We start from the raw sequence: 21,077 nt of genomic DNA, 5'->3' as shown, positions 1-21,077 counted from the left end.
TCCTGGCCCGGCCCCTCTGTCAAATTTTAGAACCCAATGCGGCCCGCGAGTCAAAAAGTTTGCCCACCCCTGATTTAGACTCTCACAGTAATTATTTTTTTACCACATCCTCAAAACCAGTTCAGAAAAAAATGTATACATAACCACTATGCGGAGGGGTTATGTATACATAACCCCTCCGCATTTCAGAATATGCTTTTTAGATTTATTTGAATCTCAAAATTTTCAGTCTACTTAGAATGAATGGTCATTTGCCAAGTGTTTACTGCATGAGCCCTGTAATTGAGTGGCGACCAGTACAGGGTGCACCATGCATGTTTAGCTTTGCGACCACATGTGAATAACTCAAAACTGTCAATGGTATATCAGCTTGAATGTACAGTATTGTGTCCTGTTCGCTTTGCTTTTTCAGTTTCAATGAGATTTGTACCAAACTAATTTTGTACCATGTGAGAATGATAGCCGACGGTATAAAGATTCCTTACATAAAAAAAAAAACACATTCAATTTATTTAACACAATCGATGCGTATGTCGAACTGTCGCGGCTTGGAATTGAAGCGGATTTACGTCGGACAGGAAATGGATGCTTCAGCTTTGTGTTTGCTTTCAACATTTAGCTTGTAGCAGACGTGCACCTTTTACCATGACATCCCTGATCCACTGGTGAAAAGGACGCTTTGAATTGCTCCTCTTTCATTTAGAACTGCTTCATACAACAAAGAGGGTGCAGAAAGTGCTTAAGATTGAATGGCTGTCTGTGTCTTTGTGTTGTCATATTAGTTGTTATTTAAGAAAAAAATTACCTTTGACTTCAAGATGGCACTACGAGAGTGGCTGCCTTTACAGCAGCTCTGTATTTTGTTTTTCTACTTATTCCTTTCCTTCCCTCTTACTTTCATCTCTTCGCTGCTGTGAAATGTACATTTCTCCAATGCGAGACTAATAAAGGCTAAACAAATCCAATCCAATTAGACCTGCGCTCTTTGAAAATACACTGTACACCCTCCATCTGATGTCACATGAAATTGCGATGAAAGGTCTTCGGAAGAAATTATATTACCTATTGACGCGGCCAGTGAGTATTCAGTGGAAATATGAAGAAACATCACATTACACGGGCTACAGTGTCTAAGTGCCAATCAATTGTGAAACGAGTCACACTTTAGTCACGGAATATCCTGTTTTGTCCCTTTCCCAAAAGTTTTGCCCTTGAACTTGTAATTTTCGAGACGTTATGTGATCACTGACTAATATGATTAGGAAACCAGAGCAGAACCGGCAGACAGACATGAATGTGCAAAAACAAGCAAACACACACTTCATGGTATGTGGAAAACATCGGAGAGGTAAGAGTCTGACCTGCAATTAAAAGACAATGGGTATTGTGCACCATGTTTCTGAGCACTTTATCTGCATACCTCTCAGTTTCCCCTGTCGGCTGTGGCAGCACAGGAAACTGTCACAATGGCTAATAAATTGTCCGGGTCGATCAATGAGGGGGAACGGATATGGTCAGTGTTTACTCAAGGACGGGGAGCATTTTTACATGAAAACAACTTGGAATGCAGTCCCATTAAGGAGCGTATTCATCCACACGAACAAAAGACAATAAGTTATCTGTTCCATTTCCATATTTTCCTTGCCTTTCTTTAAATGGAGTGGATGATGACGCTATAAGACAAACATTTGTGGATATGAAGTAGCATTCTTTGCTTATCACCAGGACACTGCTGCAGTGACATGACATCATTTAGGAAGAGACTTTCTCCACCCGTAATGTGGCCTTTTACAGTATTTCGACCATGACATCAGATTGCCGTGTATGCATATTGAAACCGGCTTGCAACTAATGATTTCTCTAAGAATGAACTAATCCAGCAAATGGCATTTAGGAAATTGATAATTGAATGACATTTTTAAAAATGCATTTTAACATTCACCCATCTGTTCAAAAACGGGACATGTCTTCGAATCACAGTCTTGAAAACCTTCAAAGAAATCCTTTTAATCTATCCCTTCATGATTGACTTCAAGTATGCCACAGGGCTCTGTCCCGGGGGCCTTGCTTTTACACATCAACCTCCTCTTCTTTTTTGCTACTTCCTGTAAACTTAACCCAATCACTACCAGACGTGCAAAAATGTGTTCACTCCAGTGCCAGGGTTTTTGTCATCGTCAGTCGAATTCCAGGACACACAGAATATTGAGTCTTAGGACTACATCAACATTCAATACAGTATTAGAAACCTTAGACTCTTTTCTTTCATCAGAAAAAAGAGTTAATTCCGAAATTATATTGTCTGGACTCTGGAGTTATACGAGCTTTAAATGAGGGTGGCTGTCCTAAATAGTATAGCAATACAAACATATAGGTTTATTTAGCGGTTTAACAGCAGCTGTAGCTGAAAACAAGCACGAACATGAAAAAAGGGAAACTCTGCCCCCTTGTGGCAAAGTAAAAAAACATTGACCGAGGCCATGGTCAGCGCTTCATCGGCACCCAAGCATGAAAGAACAAAACCTGAAAAAAAATCAAGAATGACACTCTACGTCAAATGTTCAATTCCCGAATAAATTCGTAAATGGCAGTGAATGAGTAAATCTTCTTTTGCTTTGTGGATGGCACCCAGCTCCACCCTTCCTGGGAATCCCCGTGTCTCACTTCCACCCTCTTGCTTTACCTTCTGTTATTAGATATTGTAAAATCAAGCAAAAGAACAACAACATCCTTTTCATTGGACGTGTTGCATCCTGTATTGGCTAATGCAACTCTCTCCTCTTTGGCCTCCCTCAAAAATCCCTGCATAAACTCCAACTGGTCCAGAACTCTTCTACATGCCTCATTAGCCAAGTAACCTCCTTTCATTACGTTACCCCCACCCACAGAGTCTTCGCTGGCTCCCACATGATCCACTTCAAACACTGGCTTGACACCTTCAAGGCCATTCACAATTCACCAGTGACGTGCAGTCAGGGGAGGCAGGTGAGGCCATGCCTCACCTGTAATCATGGAAATATCAAATGAAAAAATAAATTAAACAGTTATATTTATTTAGTGATTTGTACTTTAAAGTTCTTTTCCATTTAACTTCACCATTTTTGGATTTTTTTTCAAAATCGCTGAATTTTCACATTTACCGTTTAAATACTAAGTAGAAACGAGCGGTGAGGCTCAGCCGGCTGAGCCTCACCATGCATTACGCAATGACTATGCTAACTGTGCTGGCTTGCTGTCCCTCTGCATATCGCTATTAAAGTGTTCAAATACTTTTAGTATATGAAATAAATTTCTACAGTTTAGCTGGTGTATATAATGTAGAGTCACTTTACATTATAAACACTGTATTATAGTAGTTTTATTTCATCAAAACTGTGTGCATAGGCGAGGCACACAGTTCTCCTGCCTCATGACAGGGGGCGCTTGTGATTCCAGAGATACTTGCGTCTCCTCGGCTGCAGAATAATAGAATTAGTGAGAGCAAGCGACAGTAAACAGTTAGCAAGTTAAGTGCAACCATTCAGTCATTTTTTTTGTGTTGCTTGGCCTTATTTTCAGAATGGAGGATTACATATCTAAATTAAAAGAAATAGAGAACTGAAGAAAGCATTGACTTCATTTATAAGTAAAGGTAACACGATAATATGTTTTTAAATTATTTTTTTCTATGCTACAGTTTATATAAAGAATGCTGACATGACATTTTAAACAAAACACGTTAACTGTTGCCAATCAAATGGTGAATAAGCTACTCTGTAGAGTTCATATGTTTGTAAATCTGACTGTGATGACATCAGTGCCTCACCAGCCATGAACCTCACCGCACGTTACTGCAATTCACAATGTTGCATCTCCATACATGAATTTATCTGATTTGTCACCACTCCAGCCCATGTCCTCGTGCATAACTGTCAAAAAAAAATGTTGGCTAGCTATCGCAATAAATCGGCCGTGTTTAAGGGAACACTTTTTTCCGTCCCTTTTCCTGGTCAGTTTCTTGCTTGTGCAGAATGTTAGCCCATTTTAACAGTTTATGCAACGAGGGATTTGGATTCACTCTGTTGTTATTTAATATAGTTGGAGAGAACGAGGTTTGAGAGAGGACAATAGGAGAGAAAAGAGAATGATAAATGATAAATATATCTTCATTTTCCCCCCCTCTTTTCGGTGACTGCAAAACTCAGCCTTCACACATTTGTGGTTCTTACTGATGTTTATCAAATGCCTTGAGATCATCCAAGTGTCACACACAGTCACAGTGTGGACGCCGCATTGCTGCCAACTCTGTGGTTCGCTGTACAATAGTGCATTGCCGTCTTCTCCTATGTATTTAGCATTCCTCTTCCAGAGGCCTGTTGGCCACTGGGCAGAAGAGATCTGATTCTCAGAAGGAACCAAAGGCAATGTAGCAATTACCAAGACCCATGAAGACTATAAATAAAAGCTGCACAACTACACAGATCTGGCCTTCACTTCTGTTGTGTAGGTGATTTCTTTTTCATTTGGTGAGCTCAATGCACATTGTTTTCCATTAGTTTAAGAATTCAAGTCCAGGGGAATTATTAAAGTTGAGATGTAAAAAGTGATAACAGCAGCTGAGACTGATGGCCAAAGGAAACCAGCATGTTTGCCATTGAATGAATAATTAACTCATTCACTGCCATTCACGAATTTATTTGGGAATTGAAAATGAGACGTAGAGCGCCATTTCCGAATTTATTTGAGTTTTGTTTTTTCTTGTTTGGGTGCCGAAAAAGCGCTAGCCATGGCCTCTGGGATCTTTTTCTTTTCCACTAGGGGGCAGCATTTCCTTTTTACCATGTTAGCGTTTTGTTCCCGCTTCAGTTGTTGTTAAAGCGCTATATGAACCAATATGTATGTATTGCATTGCATTTTGGGCAGCCACCCTAATTTCAAGCTCATATAATTCCAGACCCATATAATTGAGAATCAACTCTTTTTTTCTGACAACATTTGTCTTTTATACATCTGCCCTCACTTCAAGCTCATATAATTCCAGACCCATATAACTTAGGCATTAACTCTTTTTTTTTTGATGAAAGAAGAGAGTCTTAGGTTTCTTACGCTGCTTTGAATTTAATCTATTGTTTATGTAGTCCTAAAACTCTGTTTATGTAGTCCTAAAACTCAATATTCTGCGGGTCCTGGAATTCAAGTGACAATGATAAAAAACCCTGGCACTGGAGTGGACACATTTTTGCATGTCTGGCATTGAATGAGTTAAAATGACCAATAAACGATGTCTGTGCATGAGCACGAAATGCAGTTGCAATACTGCAGACTGACTGCAGTATTGTCAAAAACCTCCAAACAGACATTAGTACACATGAAAATCCTCAGCTGCTAAGCCCGCAGCAACTCCACAGCTTCACTTTAGCGAGCCACAAGACAGAAGGGCTTGCAGTTGCTCCCGTGAGCTCCAGCCGGGCACCGATAAACGCAGGGGTCGAAAGGGTATACGTTGAATGAGAAAAGGTCAAAATAGCACACAGCCCACACCTCAAGGCTGATCGAAATCCAGACGGCTCCGTCTCGACAAACAAATGCCCTCTAGGAGAACAATCCTGGACTGGTGCAACTCCAAATCAGCTGTTCTCAGAATCTCACCATCTAAGAGTGCACTGCGCATGCATTTTGAACTTTGCACTGCTCAGCGCCTGAGTAACAACGCTTGCGGAACAAAAGTCCTGATCCACATCTTGTCATCAACTAATCACCAAATCAGGAGTTTTGCAACGTCACCATCTGTTTTAGGAAATAAACGTCAATTTACTGCAAGATTACACTTGTCATGTTCATTTTTATGCAGGCGCAGTATTGGAGAGGTCCATCTCTGCTCTGCTTTGATAGTTTACAACTCGATAGCAACTTTTCAAATCCATTAAACATCTTTGGGATGAATCAAGTGATTTTGAGGAGTGTTTTTTTTTTCTGCATCCTGTGTGGGGTTTAATTTAACTTAAAGGCAATATTGGATTTGCCTTTATTAGTCTCGCAGTGGATAAATTTACATATTTACATATGGAGCAATATGAAACGACTAACGCAAAAACAGTTTATAGATTATATTGTGTTATATTATATTATATTATATTATATTACAGTAAAGTCTCGTTATATCGATATCAGATATATCGATAGTCCCGGTTATATCGATACTATTTCTATGCACGCACGGAGAAAATGACATGCAAACAGGGTCGGATATATCGATAGTCCCGGTTATATCGATATAACGAGACTTTACTGTATATTATATTATATTATATTATATTATATTATATTATATTATATTATCCTTTAGGGCCGCCCGGTAGTCGAGTGATTAGCACGCCGGTTTCACAGTACAGAGGTGTGTGGAATTTGCATGTTCTCCCCGGACCCGCATGGGTTTTCTCCGGGTCCTCCGGTTTCCTCCCACATTCCAAAAACATGCACGGCGGGCGATTGAACACTCCAAATCGTCCCTAGGCGCGAGTGTGAGAGTGACTGTTATTTGTCTTTGTGTGCCCGCGATTGGCTGGCAACCAATTCAGGGTGTGCCTCGCCTCGTGCCCGAAGACAGCCGGGATAGGCTCCAGCACCCTCCGCGACCCTAATGAGGAATAAGCGCTATGAAAAAAGGATGGATGGATAGTCGAGGCTTTATTTGTCTCACAGTGGAGAAATTTACATTTCACAGCAGCAAAAACAAAATACAGGAGCTGCTGTAAAGGAAGCCACTCTCGCGGCATCATCTTGAAGTCAAACACCAACAAAAAAAACCAACAAAATAAATAATGTGAAATAACATCGAAGACACAGTGTTCAATCTTTTGCACTTTCTGCACCTTCTTTGTTGCATGAAGCAGTTCTAGATGAAAAAGGATCAATGCATCATTTTCACCAGTGGATCAGGGACATCATGGTGAAATGTGCAGGTATGCTACAAGCTAAGTTTTGAAAGCAAACACAAAGCTATAGCATCCATTGACGAAAACATATTGTCTCACAACTCCTGTCCCACGTAAATCCACTTCAATTACAAGCCGCGATAGTTCCACATACGCATCGGTGCTCTGCACTGACGCTCCTTTAGTCTCATCGCGGGCTCCTCAAGCCGACCTTTCCACTGAACAAAGCGGGGCTATCAAAACGCTGCCCATTACAGGGTCAGAAAAGCAGAGCTGTGCAGCAATGACAGCCAAATGTCACCAACATTCTTCCCAATCAAAAACACTGCTGGCATATTCGTGCTAAAAGGTGCAACGCTCATCAGTCTTCTCTTTGATGAACGTCTGAAAAAACAACCCGTATCCGTTCCACACGACCCACAACAACACAAAGTGACAAAAGACAGCACAAAGACAACACAAAAACAACAACAAAAAAAGCAAGGCTCGTGAGAACACTTGCCGACTACTCGAACGCCATCTTGGACTTGTTGATTGTATTAACATTCAGTATTCCAATTCTACAAAGACTGGTAACAGAGGCAACTGTGAAAAGCACCTCGAAAATCAAATCGGCCCTTTACAGTGTTTCACAGTACAAACCAAATGTATGCACTTCAGCTGCAGCATTTGTTTCTTTCCTCATCTGCCTTGGCGGAAACCTCAATGTTCACTGACCTGTACAAAACTGGTCCAGTGAGATGCTTTACGGCCTGACCATTCAGAAAACCAGTTTGACTCACCGTCTGTAGGACATAAACAGCCTCTGCAATGGTTTTAATCATTTGAGTTTGAGGTGTCCAAGATGTGACTTGGGAGTCAGTGTGAACACAATATTGGTGATTCTCCCGGATCCTCAGCGAACGTTGTGTTCCTCTGGAAGCAAAAGAACAGTTAGTCCGAAGATTGTTCCATGAATGCAGGATGGGGAAATGTGTACATTAAATAAAGTGGCTGAAACATGACTCATTTGAGCAAAAACGGAACAATCCTCTTGTGTTTTACGACCGGATTTAGACCAAATCTATTGTTTGGGAGAGTAAATTACCTGAATAAACAAGTTTAAGTGAAGCATTAGGGTTTTATGAAATAATAAAAAAGTAATTTTCAAGAAAAGGCAATATTTTGATTGATATAACGTATTGTTTTTAAAAAATATTTGTAAAAAAACTCTTGAACCAAATTAAAATGTATTTGTACTGTTGCACAATCTCTTTCATAATTTGCTAATAAAGTACTGTCCAATTTTCTGGTGGTTAACATTTTTAGGGATATTTTCTACACTGTTAAGGGCAACAGCAAATTTATGTATTATATATTTTTCTGACAAAAATATGACCGTATTTTCCAGTGTATAAGGCGCACCCAAAAGCCTTCATTTTCATCAACAAAATGACCCTATGCCTTATACACAGGTGCGACTTATATTTGAAGTAATATTGAGCGACACCAGATCTCGCAACTACTGTCAGGAGCCACACGACTCCATTTCCACCCCATAGAAGAAATAGTGTGTAACCCATGCTCTACTGTAGCGCCTTATAATGTAATGTGCCTTGTATTTGGAAAACGTTGATATATTTATATATTATATTTGGACTTTTTTTCATTCATTGAAGGTGCGCCTTATACGTATATGGAAAAAGTTTGAAATTACACCATTCATTGGGGGTGTGCCTTATATTCCGGTGCGCCTCATACACTGAAAAATATGGTCTATGAAATTATGGGTAATTAAATTAAATTATATCATTACACATTCATTTTTGCTTCTTCGCCTCTGAAGGAAATTTAAACTGTGACGAAGTATCACCACTCCATTCCATAGACTAAAAGCGAATCTGTATTTACAGTTGAACAACATTCGGATGACACACAAGTGTCAGTGTGTTTTTTTCTTAAACTTCACTTGCATTTTTGATGCAGCAAGGCTCGGCCTTATCGCCTTGCAGCCTCTGGGTCCGACGATTAGCGGAGTTATCTCCCATCCTGCACTGGAGGTCGGCCCTGAGCAGAGACAGGAAGGAAGGCTTCAGAAAAGTGAGTAGTGACTTAGTGGCTCTGGGCCACATTGCAGAAAAACTGCCAGAGGTAGGACCAGGTCCACCGAGCTATTCTGTTTGAAAGGAAAACACACAAGATCCTGCAGACATGCGCAGCATATCAAACACATCGAAAAGAAAGAAAAAAAAGGAGAAGGGGGGGGGGGGTGCAGAGGGAGAGATTGGAACAACTGCGCTTGAGGGGCTCCTTCCTAAGCTATACACATGAGTCCACTGTCTGTTATGGGTCTCTTCTTTTTGCCAGAATTTTCCCCTCGTCTGTCTGCTCAATTAAGCATTCCAAAATGTCAGGATTACCCTGCTCTTGCCTTACAGTACAACCAGGCTGCTTTGTTTGGATACAGAGTACAGAATGTGAATCAAGTTCAATGATTATACAGTATTAGGGAGTGAGTGGGTAATTGCTTGAGTGTTTCTGGAAAAAAATATACAGTATATTCAGAGAACACCTCCGAAGTCCTGGCAATGCCAAAAACGTGGAGAGCAGAAGCAGTCAAACATCCAAACACTCAGCCTTCATGGCTGAACGATGTCAAGATATAATTGCGTTCTTTTTTTTTTTTTTTACGTCAGACCTAATTGGCAGTTGGATAAGTGGATGATTTGATTCTGTTTCTTTTTACTAATAAAGTGACCTGTCATTTGATGGTCATGTCTGCAAAATTAGCACATCCACGATTGACGGATCCAGAAAAGAATTGTACTCTAAATGGAGCCTGAGGTGGAATTGTGCAAAAATAATTTTATTAATTCTAAAATGTACGACTGACAAAGTACAACAACGGATGCTGCTTGTTGAAACAGCTTGTTGTAAATAGAAAAGAAAATAGCTAAAACAAGACACAAAACCGAAACGGCGCTGAGCAACGAACTTACTATGAAGACTGTAAAAAATAAATAAGTCCAGAAAATACATGTGTGCACAAGGGAGATCATCAAGCGAATTCAACGCTTGGAGACCAGGTCATGAGCAAGGTGAGGAACAATCCAACAAATACATACCTAATTGATTTGAACATTGGCAGCAGGTGTGCACATTGGTGGGACGTCCCTCGCCTCCCATCTGCTGGAGACAAACAAGAACAGGGTCAAAAAATAGTTGCCTTTACTCTGACATGGCAGACTGGCCCACATTGGGCCTTCTAAAGTCATTCACATACACTTACTGTCCATTTGAACACTCATTCTTCAATGATGTAATCTTTGAGCCTATCTTTAGGTGTGAGGTTTTCATACCTGTCAACCTGTACGTTTTTGCCGTACAAGGTACGTTTATTATACATTTTAAGACGTGTACGACGTACAAGAAAATCTTTACGGAAATACGTAAATGTGTCCATTATGGGCACCATCCGGTATGCACTGACAATCACGAAACGGCAAATCAATCAAGTCAAACGAGTTTGCCCCGGTATCGTTTTTTTTTTCCGAAGCGAGTGGTTTGATGCTACTGTGCGCATGCGTCTGCCGCCTGGGGATTTCCCATTGCGTCATTCCGATCACACGTGAACAAAGCGAAAGTCAGGACGATACGAAGGATTGATACAAGCTTCGAAGAAAGGAGGAGAATATTCATATTGTGTTGCTTGCAAAAAAGACGTGAATATAGCTGTTTTTCTGTGATTTAAAAACGCATTTTGATACAAAGAGCCACGCCAAAAACGTAGAAGTCTGGAAAACATATCGATCATACGATAGCATACAATAGAGAACACTGTAGTAATTAAGCAACACTTGTAATTTCAGCATTTATGAAGAACGTCCAGAATGATATAACGAAACACATGTACAATATAACATGTTAAACAACACAAATAAACACGTTTGAAAAAAAAATATGGTGTACGATTATTTTTTATTTTATAAGGGAAAATATGACAGTTTGTATTGGCATGGAGCCGTGGAGGTTGACAGGTATGGGTTTTAGAATTTTTTCCTATCATATTAAGATGACGCGTTTTGAGACTTTGTCACCTTTGGTATCATCATTAGGAATTTCACACCAACGTCAACGAATGAGGCACTTGTTTTACCGTGACATCAGTGTTGAAGAAACTCCTTTCCGTCCTTTCAGAAATAGAATCAGAATGAGGATCTCAATTTACCTCATGTAGAGACCCCTTTTAAAAGAATCTGAAACTGTAGCAAAGTGGTGTATAAAATAAGTAACATATTTGTAGTGTTCATAACAAGAAGAAGAATAAAAAATAAACGAACGAGGAAAAAAAATAACGATGGGTGGCACAGTGTGCGACTTGTTAGCATGAGGTTCTTGCAATGTAAGGTACATTGCAGGAGTTTCTGAAAAACTACAAAGAGACCTTTGGCAACACAAAATTCCTACTTATTTCAAACCGATAAGCGCTTTAAGGCAAAAATTAGAGCATCCAAAAGATAGGCTGCCAAATGAAAAACAAAGTAATGTAGTTTATTTAATACATTGTAAGAATGAAAATTGTAAAGAGCAGTACATCGAGGAGACTAAACAAATTCTCAAAAAAAGACTTTATCAACATTGTTGTTTTCGTCGAAAGTGCGATTCATTGTCATCCCCTCATCGTTCATCCTCATGTAGATGTCTTCCAACTCCATGCTTTGAGTCTTGAGATGCTCCTCATGAATAAATCAAATCTTTCTTCAGTTTATGTACTCGCTGATGAGACTTATTGCATCATATCGAGACTGTTTTCTTTCCCTCTAAAGTAGAATGAGATTTACTTTGGTTAGTTTTGATAAAAGATTTGTGAGCCTGTGGCTTATCACAGCAAAAACAGTTAATTATAAAGTTATTACAGTAAACTCTCGTTATATCGATATCGGATATATCGATAGTCCCGGTTATATCGATACTATTTCTATGCACGCACGGAGAAAATTACATGCAAACAGGGTCGGATATATCGATAGTCCCGGTTATATCGATATTTTTTCGGACTCCCTTGAATATCGATATAACGAGACTTTACTGTATATCAACTTTGCATTTTATAGTGGAACTCTTAAATCCGAGCGTAATCTTTATTCGCTCTTATCCTGTGACTGACAAATGTCCTTGATAGTTTTTAAAGTTGAAAAATGTATTATTATTATTATTATTATTATTACATTGTAAGAATGAAAATTATAAAGAGCAGTACATTGGGGAGACATCGCAGGGATAATACTAGTGGGCCTCAATCTGCAGTACATATGCACCTAAAAGCTAGCAACCACTCATTTGACGACAATGAGGTTAAAATCTTAGCGAAAGAAAATAGATGGTTTGAAAGGGGAGTAAAAGAAGTGATTTTCATAAAACAACTAAATCCTTCATTAAACCGGTTTGGTGGGGTGAGGTTCAATTTGGATCGTTCATACAATAGCCTGCTTAGGAAACATAGGATTAGTAATACTGATGAGGCGATACCGGTTGAAGTGGGGTAATCAGGCCAGTCGTTAGTCAGAACGACAGGAACTATCAGTGGAGCAGCTGCAGGGAGTGGTCCTCTGCTCCTCCTAACTGAGAGCGTAGACCTATCATAGCAGAGTCCGGCACCGCCATGTCTGGACAGTAGGGACATATATATATATATATATATATATATATATATATATATATATATATATATATATATATATATATATATATATATATATATATATATATATATATATATATATATATATATATATATAGTAAAGTCTCGTTATATCGATAATATTCAAGGGAGTCCGAAAAATATCGATATAACCGGGACTATCGATATATCCGACCCTGTTTGCATGTAATTTTCTCAGTGCGTGCATAGAAATAGCATCGATATAACCGGGACTATCGATATATCCGATATCGATATAACGAGACTTTACTGTTTTACTGTATATATATATATATATTTTTTTACTTTTACTTTATATATATATTTTTAGTTTTACTGTATATATATATATATATATATATATATATATATATATATATATATATATATATATATATATATATATATATATATATATATATATATATATATATATCCTAAACTACCAGTAAGACTTTAGTTTGCTGACGGAGTTTCTTGGATAAGAAGCGAAACATCCGACACCTTCAAAGAAGTACAGATGACGGCTGAAGAAACCTTTTCATCGATGGACCACTCCTGTACGACTGAGAGTTTACACAGAAATAGATGCTAAATACAATAACTCGAAAGATGGACTCTCAGCTTAGTGAAACATATCCACCATGTTCATTTATCTTATGAACGTTTATTATTCACCAAGCGAAGTGTTCCATAGTTCTCACAACAGTCGGTCAGTTCATGTCTCCAGTCTCTGTTCAGGCGGCTTTGCTGTTGTTTCGTCGGCACCGGCAGCTCCAGAGGATGCGTTTCCCTCATTGGCTGCAGCACATAAGGGGTGTTGTTTAGCCTGCCTAGCCACACCCCTTGCGCGCGCCTGGTTGACAGGAGGGGGAAAAAAGACAACTCAGGAGCGCACTAGCCTCAGTCACTACACACTGGTGGAAAAAATATGAACCCGAGACGAGCTCATCCTGCGCTCCAGCTTTCAAGGCAACACTTCCACAGCGACTAACTCGGACCGCTCACTTTGGTCGTTGTCCAACAATATTTTTGTTCCCTTTTCTGTTTTTCTTCTCCTCCAATCACTTTGCACCAGTATGTGCGTGGAAGGTGATGGGTGCGAGCTGGAAAGCTGCAGCAATTTGGATGAAGTGCGCACGCTGTCGGGCACCATGAGCCCCGCGCTCAAATCCAACCCGGACCTGCACGCCTGCAAACCCGGGCAGAAATTTCGCGCGGCGCTGCTCCGATGTCGCTCGCCGGTCGTCGCTGCTGTCATCCTCAGTTTCGGGAACGTCCTCAATTACATGGACAGATGCACAGTAGCCGGTAAGGGATTCTTTTTATCACTACTATAACAAATGTTTCGGCTTTAAAGCTGACGGGGAGTGTTTTAACTGTCATTTTGCTGGACAGTTGTCCGCGCATTAATTGGCTGGAAGCTTCTTTGGGTTTTATGACCTCACCTCAGCTCAGACGGGCGGAACAATGGGATCGCCTCGGTGCAGTGGACACACACTTGCTGTGTTATTTCCATGCTCGTGCTGATTGAATCAAACCGACGCGCCTTCGCTATCTCCCAAGGAAACGCTCCACAGTGGTTTAGTGATCACTGATATGCCACAGATAATCACTGATCGATCCACTGAGGCAACGCTTCTTCCACAAACGAGCGTGACAACGTCGATCATGATTGATGGGTGTTTAGAGTGGATATGAAGGAGGGGGAAAATGAGCCATTAGTTCCTGTGAGGCTGGAAGTGGAGAAATGGTTCAATATTGTATCCTGCAGCTTGCTGCGTGATAATGAGACGAAACCACGTGATGTTTAACATTTCTTTGTGAAACCAAAATCGAATATTTAGCAGACAAATTAATCTGAAAGATCAAGTACTGTACTGTGCTATTGCGATGATTTTTAATGCAATCTGATAAAATCATATTTGGTGATTGAAAATTTGAATTCAAGTCCATACTACAATCTTACATTGTACTCATTGGCAATGAATGAGTTAAAAAATATTGCTGCAGCACCAAATAATGGAAGGAAGTGTAATAGGAGGTTCTAGGAAGTAATTCCTGAGTACAGTCAATGTTTTTTTTAATTGATGCTTATTTGCATTGATGCAGACACAGCTAATTCGAAGGCTTGGTTAAAAAAAATCCATTATTGTTACACTGAGATGTTATCAGAATCAGAATCAGAAATCCTTTCATCGTCCCACAATGGGGACATTTACAGTCCTTACTTCTAGTCAAAAGGATTTGTTTATTTTTGGACTGAAAGCAATCACAAAGTAGGAGTGTGTCCAACACGGAACAATGTGTACTCGCAAAGTGGCCACATGCCTGTGGCTCAGCGTCCTGAGGGCTTTGCCTCAAGTCTGTCAGTTCTGAAGAGTCTGACGACTGAGAGAGTGTTGATGATCACTGCAGTCCGGGCATCAAACTGCTGCTTCAACATCCATGCTGAGACCGTGTGCAGAAATTCTGAGATTAGTTTCACCATCTCTGTTTACCTGGCAAATAGATTGAACATTATTTTCATCTGAATCAAGATTTCAAATCAATATTTACAGGTAAAAAAATGCAAAGTCACAAATTTGCTGTGAAAAAGGAATGTGATAATGGGGCAACAAGGCTGAGCGGATGCGGGTGCGGCTTGCTCATCCCTGCCACCTTAACTCATGGCAAACATGGCAGTTTTGCATGATGAATGGGCATAATGTGCATCAGAATCAGAATCAGAATCAGAATCATCTTTATTGCCAAGTATGTAGGACACACAAGGAATTTGTTTCCGGTAGAACACGCTGCACTAGTATCGTTGTCAAAAAAACTGCTAAGTGGCACTATACAGTTCCATTTTGGCTACTGTTGAAAGAGTTCAAAGAGTTAATGGCTTGGGGGAAGAAGCTGTTTAAATGTGCTGGACCATCCTACAACATGAGCTGCTCCTTCTGCTTGCTCCAACTCCTTCAATCTCTCTGAGGTCCCCCCCACCTCCCACCCCCTCTCGCTGAGCGACATTGCAGTAGTTAATTAGATGGTGGAAGCTTACCAACACATTGCATCTGCCTTGCTTTGTCCTCGGACTGTATTTGCAATATTGCACATCCTCAAGGGTGTATTTTGAATGCACACTAGGAAAAATGCTGGGTTGCTTCTCTAACCCACTTGCTGAGTAGCTGCAGATTTCGAACAGTTTGGGCTACGCACGGTTGTGTTCGTTATTCTGGGGTTGAAGACCGGATTTGGGCAAAGAGCTGAAGCTGGTTGCTATTTTGGAGGTTTGTTTTGTGCTGAAGTTGACGTTATTCTATAGCAATGGAGGACAGTCAAAGCCTGTAAAGCCTTCTCTGCTGACCTAAAATATTTGAATCACTGATGTTAGTTAAATTTTGTCAGTGAATTCTTCTTAAATAATTCCAAATTGTCTTTCAGATTCCTTTTATTGATGTTCCCCTGTTGCGCTGCTTTCAGATGTGGGTTTTCGTATTTAAACATTTAACTTAATGTCACAAAGAGGGTACAGCAAGTGCTTAAGAATTGAGGACTCTTTGTGTTGTCATATTGTTATTTAGTTTTTTTGTTCTTTTGACTGCAAGATGGCGCCGCGAGAGTGGCTGCCTTTCCAGCAGCTCTTGTATTTCTTTTTTCTACATATTTCTTTCCTTTCTTCTTCCTTTCATCACCTTGCTGCCGTGAAATGTAAATTTCTCCACCGTGAGATGAAAAAAGGTAAATCCAATCTAATCAATCACATTTCAGCCATCATGTGGTACCAGGGTCTGAAATCTACTTGGATGCCTTCACAATCAGTTCTGCGGGCCCTGCCGCATCAAATGTGTCGATCAAACTGTTGCGCTAACCAATCAGATGTCGAATTGACAACCCAAAAGGGGTATGGACACCTTTTTGAAGGCGCTGGTCCACGTCAGGAAAACTGCTCTGATCACAAGCCGCTAGTGACAAGGGTATACTGGCCAGAGCTAGCACACTGTATCGGTAGCAAGCTACATAAGCAAATATGGTATATTGTACTGGTTTACAAGCAGTTTTGTCAACCCACAATGGCTGAAGGAAGAGAAGAAATTGATTGTGCTGGAGATTTACTGTTAGAGCCATTTTCAAGACGGAACTTTCAAGAAAAAATAGACATCATTAATAAATGTCGGTCAGTTATTACTGGCTAATAGAACCCCCTAGTGACTTGTAGTAAATCACACCACACTTTTTTCACTCTGGATTGATTCAGACATAGCGCTACTGAAGGCCTAGCGATAAAATCCACTGCCACGCCACTGTTCTATAGTAACTTTCTTCGAAGATGATCGTGGCGACTGGATGACTGAGTGGGTAAAACTGGATGGAGGTTTAAATGGTGGATGGCCCACCCAACGGGTTGGTTGCATAAGGAAGGTCCAGTGTAAATATTGTGCCAAACATAGCACAAGAGTGACTTATTCTGGTAACCCTTGACAGGGGGAAATTGCTTCCTTTTCTTAGATTGTGTTGGAAGTAAAAATTACACCCACACACACGCACACAAAAATACACACACAAATCCACCTTTTCAGGCCCTGAGCCTTCAGTTTACGTTTTCATCTTTTCTATTCATCCTCTTTGCTTTCTGCAGGTCTGTTTCCTGCAGTCTTTCTCACCCCTGCTCAGTAGCAGGTACCTAATCCAAAATCGCAGATCTTAATGTCCATTAAGCAGGCATGAGTGCACACCCACAGAAAGCAAAGACCCAGAATAAATGGTTCTCCCCCTTTGCACCCGACCACCCTTGCCGGGATGAATGGATGAGGGTAGTTGTGAGCCCAGGAGGGGGCAGTGGATAGAGGGCCGTCAGAAGAAAGTAGATGTCCAATGCAGGCAGCATGAAGTCGAAGTAATGCCACGCCCCCTCCTCCTCACCATACCACCCCTTCTCCTGAACGTCAAAAGGTCTTTGTACCGACAGCCATGACTGTCGTATGTGTTGCTTGTGTGTGGATCAATAAAGCATTGTCAATGAGAACGGAGTGTTACCATCCCAGACACCAGAGCTGGTCTGCTTCTCCACAACGATGTGAAAATTGCATCCAATGATACACTGTGTTGTCAAAGACTTCAATCGATCGGCTAATCTCGTGTGTCAGCTGAAACCGGCACACAAAAATGTCTAATAAACGGCGATGTGATGTCATCTGTGGAACATTGTTCCGCCATCAACAGTCATTCTAGTGTACGTCCATGCAGACTTCCTCTTTGGTACGATTCATTCAGGCAGCTTTTTGTTTTATCATGACATGGAAACAGGAGTTGAATGATTCGCAATTTTCTCAAAAGTTGTTTCAACATTATAATAGTAGCAGATGAGACCACAGACCGAAATCAAATATGGCTACATCTTTTTGTGGATGAAATTTTACATGAACCCTTTCAAAACAAACAATTATAATTTAAACAAACCATGAACTAGATTTCCTGAATGTACAAGGAAGTAAATGCCAATAGCCATTTTCCTTTAAGATCAGCTGACTCTTGGACCTGACGCCGCGCCGTGCCCAAACGCTCCTTTTTATGACTGAGGCTATGACGCAGACAAGGCTGCAGTGTCCGGCACTGCGACATATGAGGCTGTTTTCTTGAGGAAGGAGGAAGGAATTTCCATGTACGATACACACAGCTATTGCGAATGCAATTTTAACCCCCCCATGAAAAAAAAAAATATTGGAACGTGGACACATTTCAATGTACTTTTTCTGCAAAGAAATATTCAAGTTTGGGAGCCATAGACTTTAATTGAATTTGAAGTGTCTTTGAAACCTTAAATCCTACAGTCGGTCTCACGGCAGACATCCCTAGAGCTTATCATAAAGAGGAGGATTAAGTGTTTCTCACAGAATATGAGGATATGTGAGGCAGACGCTCGGCACTTAAAGTTATTTGCTTGATCAGTAAGTCAAGCTTGATCTCTTTTATCTTCGACACCCCCCCAACTCTCTGACAAAGTGGTAATTTGAGGGCTGCAAGATAATCACATGATGGGGGAGGCGATAGGCTACAGATTAATGCTTGCATCATGCATACTGTCAAGCTGTCAGTCCAGGAATGCCCCAAAACAAAGATGCATCCTCTCGAGCAAGTTGCATCTTAGACGTAGATGAGCACGTGGTGATAATCCTCTTAAGGGTGGCCGCTCTTTGTCACGCAGTCGCAAAGATGTGACAATACGACCAGTCTGACATCCGTGTAGCTTAGTCCTTTTTCTCATTATCATCCGCAATCCATACTGGCTCACACCTCTGGCGCTCGAGCGTTTACAGTCAGTGTGGTTACAGGGGTAAATGCGGCATGTGTTTCCTTCGCCGCTACATGATTTCCTCTCTGATGTCACTCGCCACGACAGTCTGGCGTGGAAGTGCTCAGAGTTCAGTAAAGTTTCAGTTCCACGGTGCTTTGAGAAGGAGGGAAGTGAGGAAAGCGAAGGTGTCTGCAATGAATTAAGGAAAAATATAGAAAAGTAGATGTCGGTGACTTTACTCGCTTTCGCCGTTACGTCATGGCAGATATCAGTCAATTTGACGTTGCGGATGAATGTAAACTGTGTCGTGGGCCTTCTTGCTTGGGCTTGTTTCATTTTCTTTTCCAGCAACACATTAAAGAGATTATACTTGAGTTGGAACAGCAGAGGGAATTAAAAAGATATAGGGGACTCCGGTAATGGTGTTGTTGCTTTGAATCTAATGCCTGGCTCTTTCCAATTACGTCATCCTTTCAAATGATGGTTTCAGCTCCTTTTTATAATGTTAAAGAGGAATATTCTGAATAGTAATATGTTCTATGTGCCTCTACTCGTCTAAAGACGACGATCTGATTCTGTTTTGGGGAATATGAGCTATGCAGTAAACACATTTTTGTCAACCGAAAATGATGTTACAGTTGCTCAGGGCTCAAGTAACGACCAATCCCGGCTCCCCTATTTTCTGAATTGAGGCATGATTGGTTTGTTACCTGAGCCCTGACCTATGTGTCTTTTTCAGTCGACAGCAAATTGAAAAATTCACCCGGTGGAAATTAATTCATTGGTGACCAATACTTTTCACTATCATACTAAAATGCCTTAACTCATTCACCACCAGACATGTGCAAAAATGTGTCCACTCCAAGAAAAGAAGAAACATTGCCAGATGCCATGGCCAGTGCTTTATCAGCACCCAAACAAGAAAAAAACAAAACCCGAACAAATTCGCGAATGGCGCTCTCTGTCACATTTTCAATTCCCGAATAAATTTGTGAATGGCAGGGAATGAGTTAATTGATCCATCCGTTCATCATTCCATCCATTTTCCAATCCACTTCTAATATGTCTTCAGGGTGTAGGCGGGACACACAAACCTGGGGACAGAATTAAGAGTGTTCCATTAATCTGCCATGTGTGTATTCGAAATTTGGGAGAAAACCGGAGCGCCCAGAGAAAAACCATTCAGGGGAAAATATGCAAACCTCACACAGAGGGATATCCATCCATCCATTTTCCAGACCGCTTAATCCTAAATTAGGGTCACAGGGGGTGCTGGAGCCTATCCCAGCCATCTTCGGGCATGAGGCGGGGGCACTCTGAATCGGTTGCCGGAAAATTGCAGGGCACACAGAGACAACCAATCACCACTCTCATACTCACACGAAGGGACAATTTGGCGTGTTCAACCAGACTGCCATGCATGTTTTTTTTTTTTGGAATGTGGGAGGAAACCCGGCGAAAAACCATGCAGGCCTGGGGAGAACATGTGAACTCCACACAGGGAAGTGAATTTTAACTCACAATCTCTGCACTGTGAAGTCGGCAGGCTAACCAATGGACTACCAGGCCACCCTCAGAAAGGAATCAATAGTATTATTTTATTCGGAGTAGTAACCCATATATGTTAACCTGTGGCCAAGTAGTCTGAAAATGCCCTACAAACATGATCCAGCAATGGAAGTTGAAAAAAAGTCATCAACAGTCAGACAAAGAGGTTCTGTTACTGCACCCTGGTTGTTTTTCAAGGGCACCGTATTGTTTTCCTAGGGTAGAAAAAGATTGTAAAAGGACCATAAACCATATCAGCGGCGTGGCGAAAAGGAAACCGATATGAAAGTGACATTTTGTTAATGGCCTTTAGGTGACTGTTTCAACAACAAGGTCTTGTCATGAAACTTCTCATCTGGTTCTTATCTTTGTAGAGTCCAGTAGCTTGTCAAGTCAACAGCTTGCTCAAGCTGCCTGTTGATCTTTGACATGCAAAGATAGCGAGCAGCAGCTCGATAATCACCAACCTCCCTTGTCATCATGGGGAGGACGTGTGGCAATAACAGCAAAGTGGTATCGTTTGTTTGCCTGTGCCTCCTCCACCGAGCGTGTTGGGGATCGCGGGCAATGAGCTAAATACGGTAAGGTGGTGCCAAGTCCAGATTTCAAGGCATGTTGGAGTGGGAAGCAAAGATGAGTCAGAAGTAGAAGGATTTGC

General features: G+C 40.9%; 1 protein-coding gene and 1 long non-coding RNA gene across 4 annotated transcripts in view; one reads left to right on the top strand and one right to left on the bottom strand.

Moving 5' to 3' along the window:
• Positions 1-8,893: 8,893 nt before the first annotated feature.
• Positions 8,894-13,346, bottom strand: LOC148886184 (uncharacterized). Of its 2 annotated transcripts, none has more exons than XR_016117899.1 (3): positions 13,273-13,323; positions 10,019-10,079; positions 8,894-8,960 (listed from the first exon to the last, which is right to left on the bottom strand). It is a non-coding gene; the product is annotated as an uncharacterized LOC148886184 (long non-coding RNA). The 2 variants fall into 2 exon arrangements; XR_016117898.1 differs by having other exon boundaries at positions 8,899-8,960; positions 10,019-10,082; positions 13,273-13,346.
• Positions 13,347-13,507: 161 nt separating this feature from the next.
• The window catches only part of spns2 (SPNS lysolipid transporter 2, sphingosine-1-phosphate), a 72,403-nt gene continuing 64,833 nt past the window's right edge, over positions 13,508-21,077 (top strand). The window contains exon 1 of one of the 2 annotated variants that reach the window (XM_089017342.1): positions 13,508-13,905. In XM_089017342.1, the coding sequence (XP_088873468.1) occupies positions 13,674-13,905 (232 nt within the window). In that variant the 5' untranslated portion in view covers positions 13,508-13,673. The remainder of the gene's footprint in view (positions 13,906-21,077) is intronic. The other variant, XM_089017343.1, reaches the window with a different exon arrangement.

This window comes from Hippocampus bargibanti, linkage group LG16, assembly GCF_051943395.1.
Source record: "Hippocampus bargibanti isolate YZ-2025 linkage group LG16, ASM5194339v1, whole genome shotgun sequence".
Lineage (NCBI taxonomy): Eukaryota > Metazoa > Chordata > Actinopteri > Syngnathiformes > Syngnathidae > Hippocampus > Hippocampus bargibanti.
The sequence above is the reverse complement of the archived record's forward strand: the minus strand, read 5'-3'. Positions and strand labels throughout refer to the sequence as shown.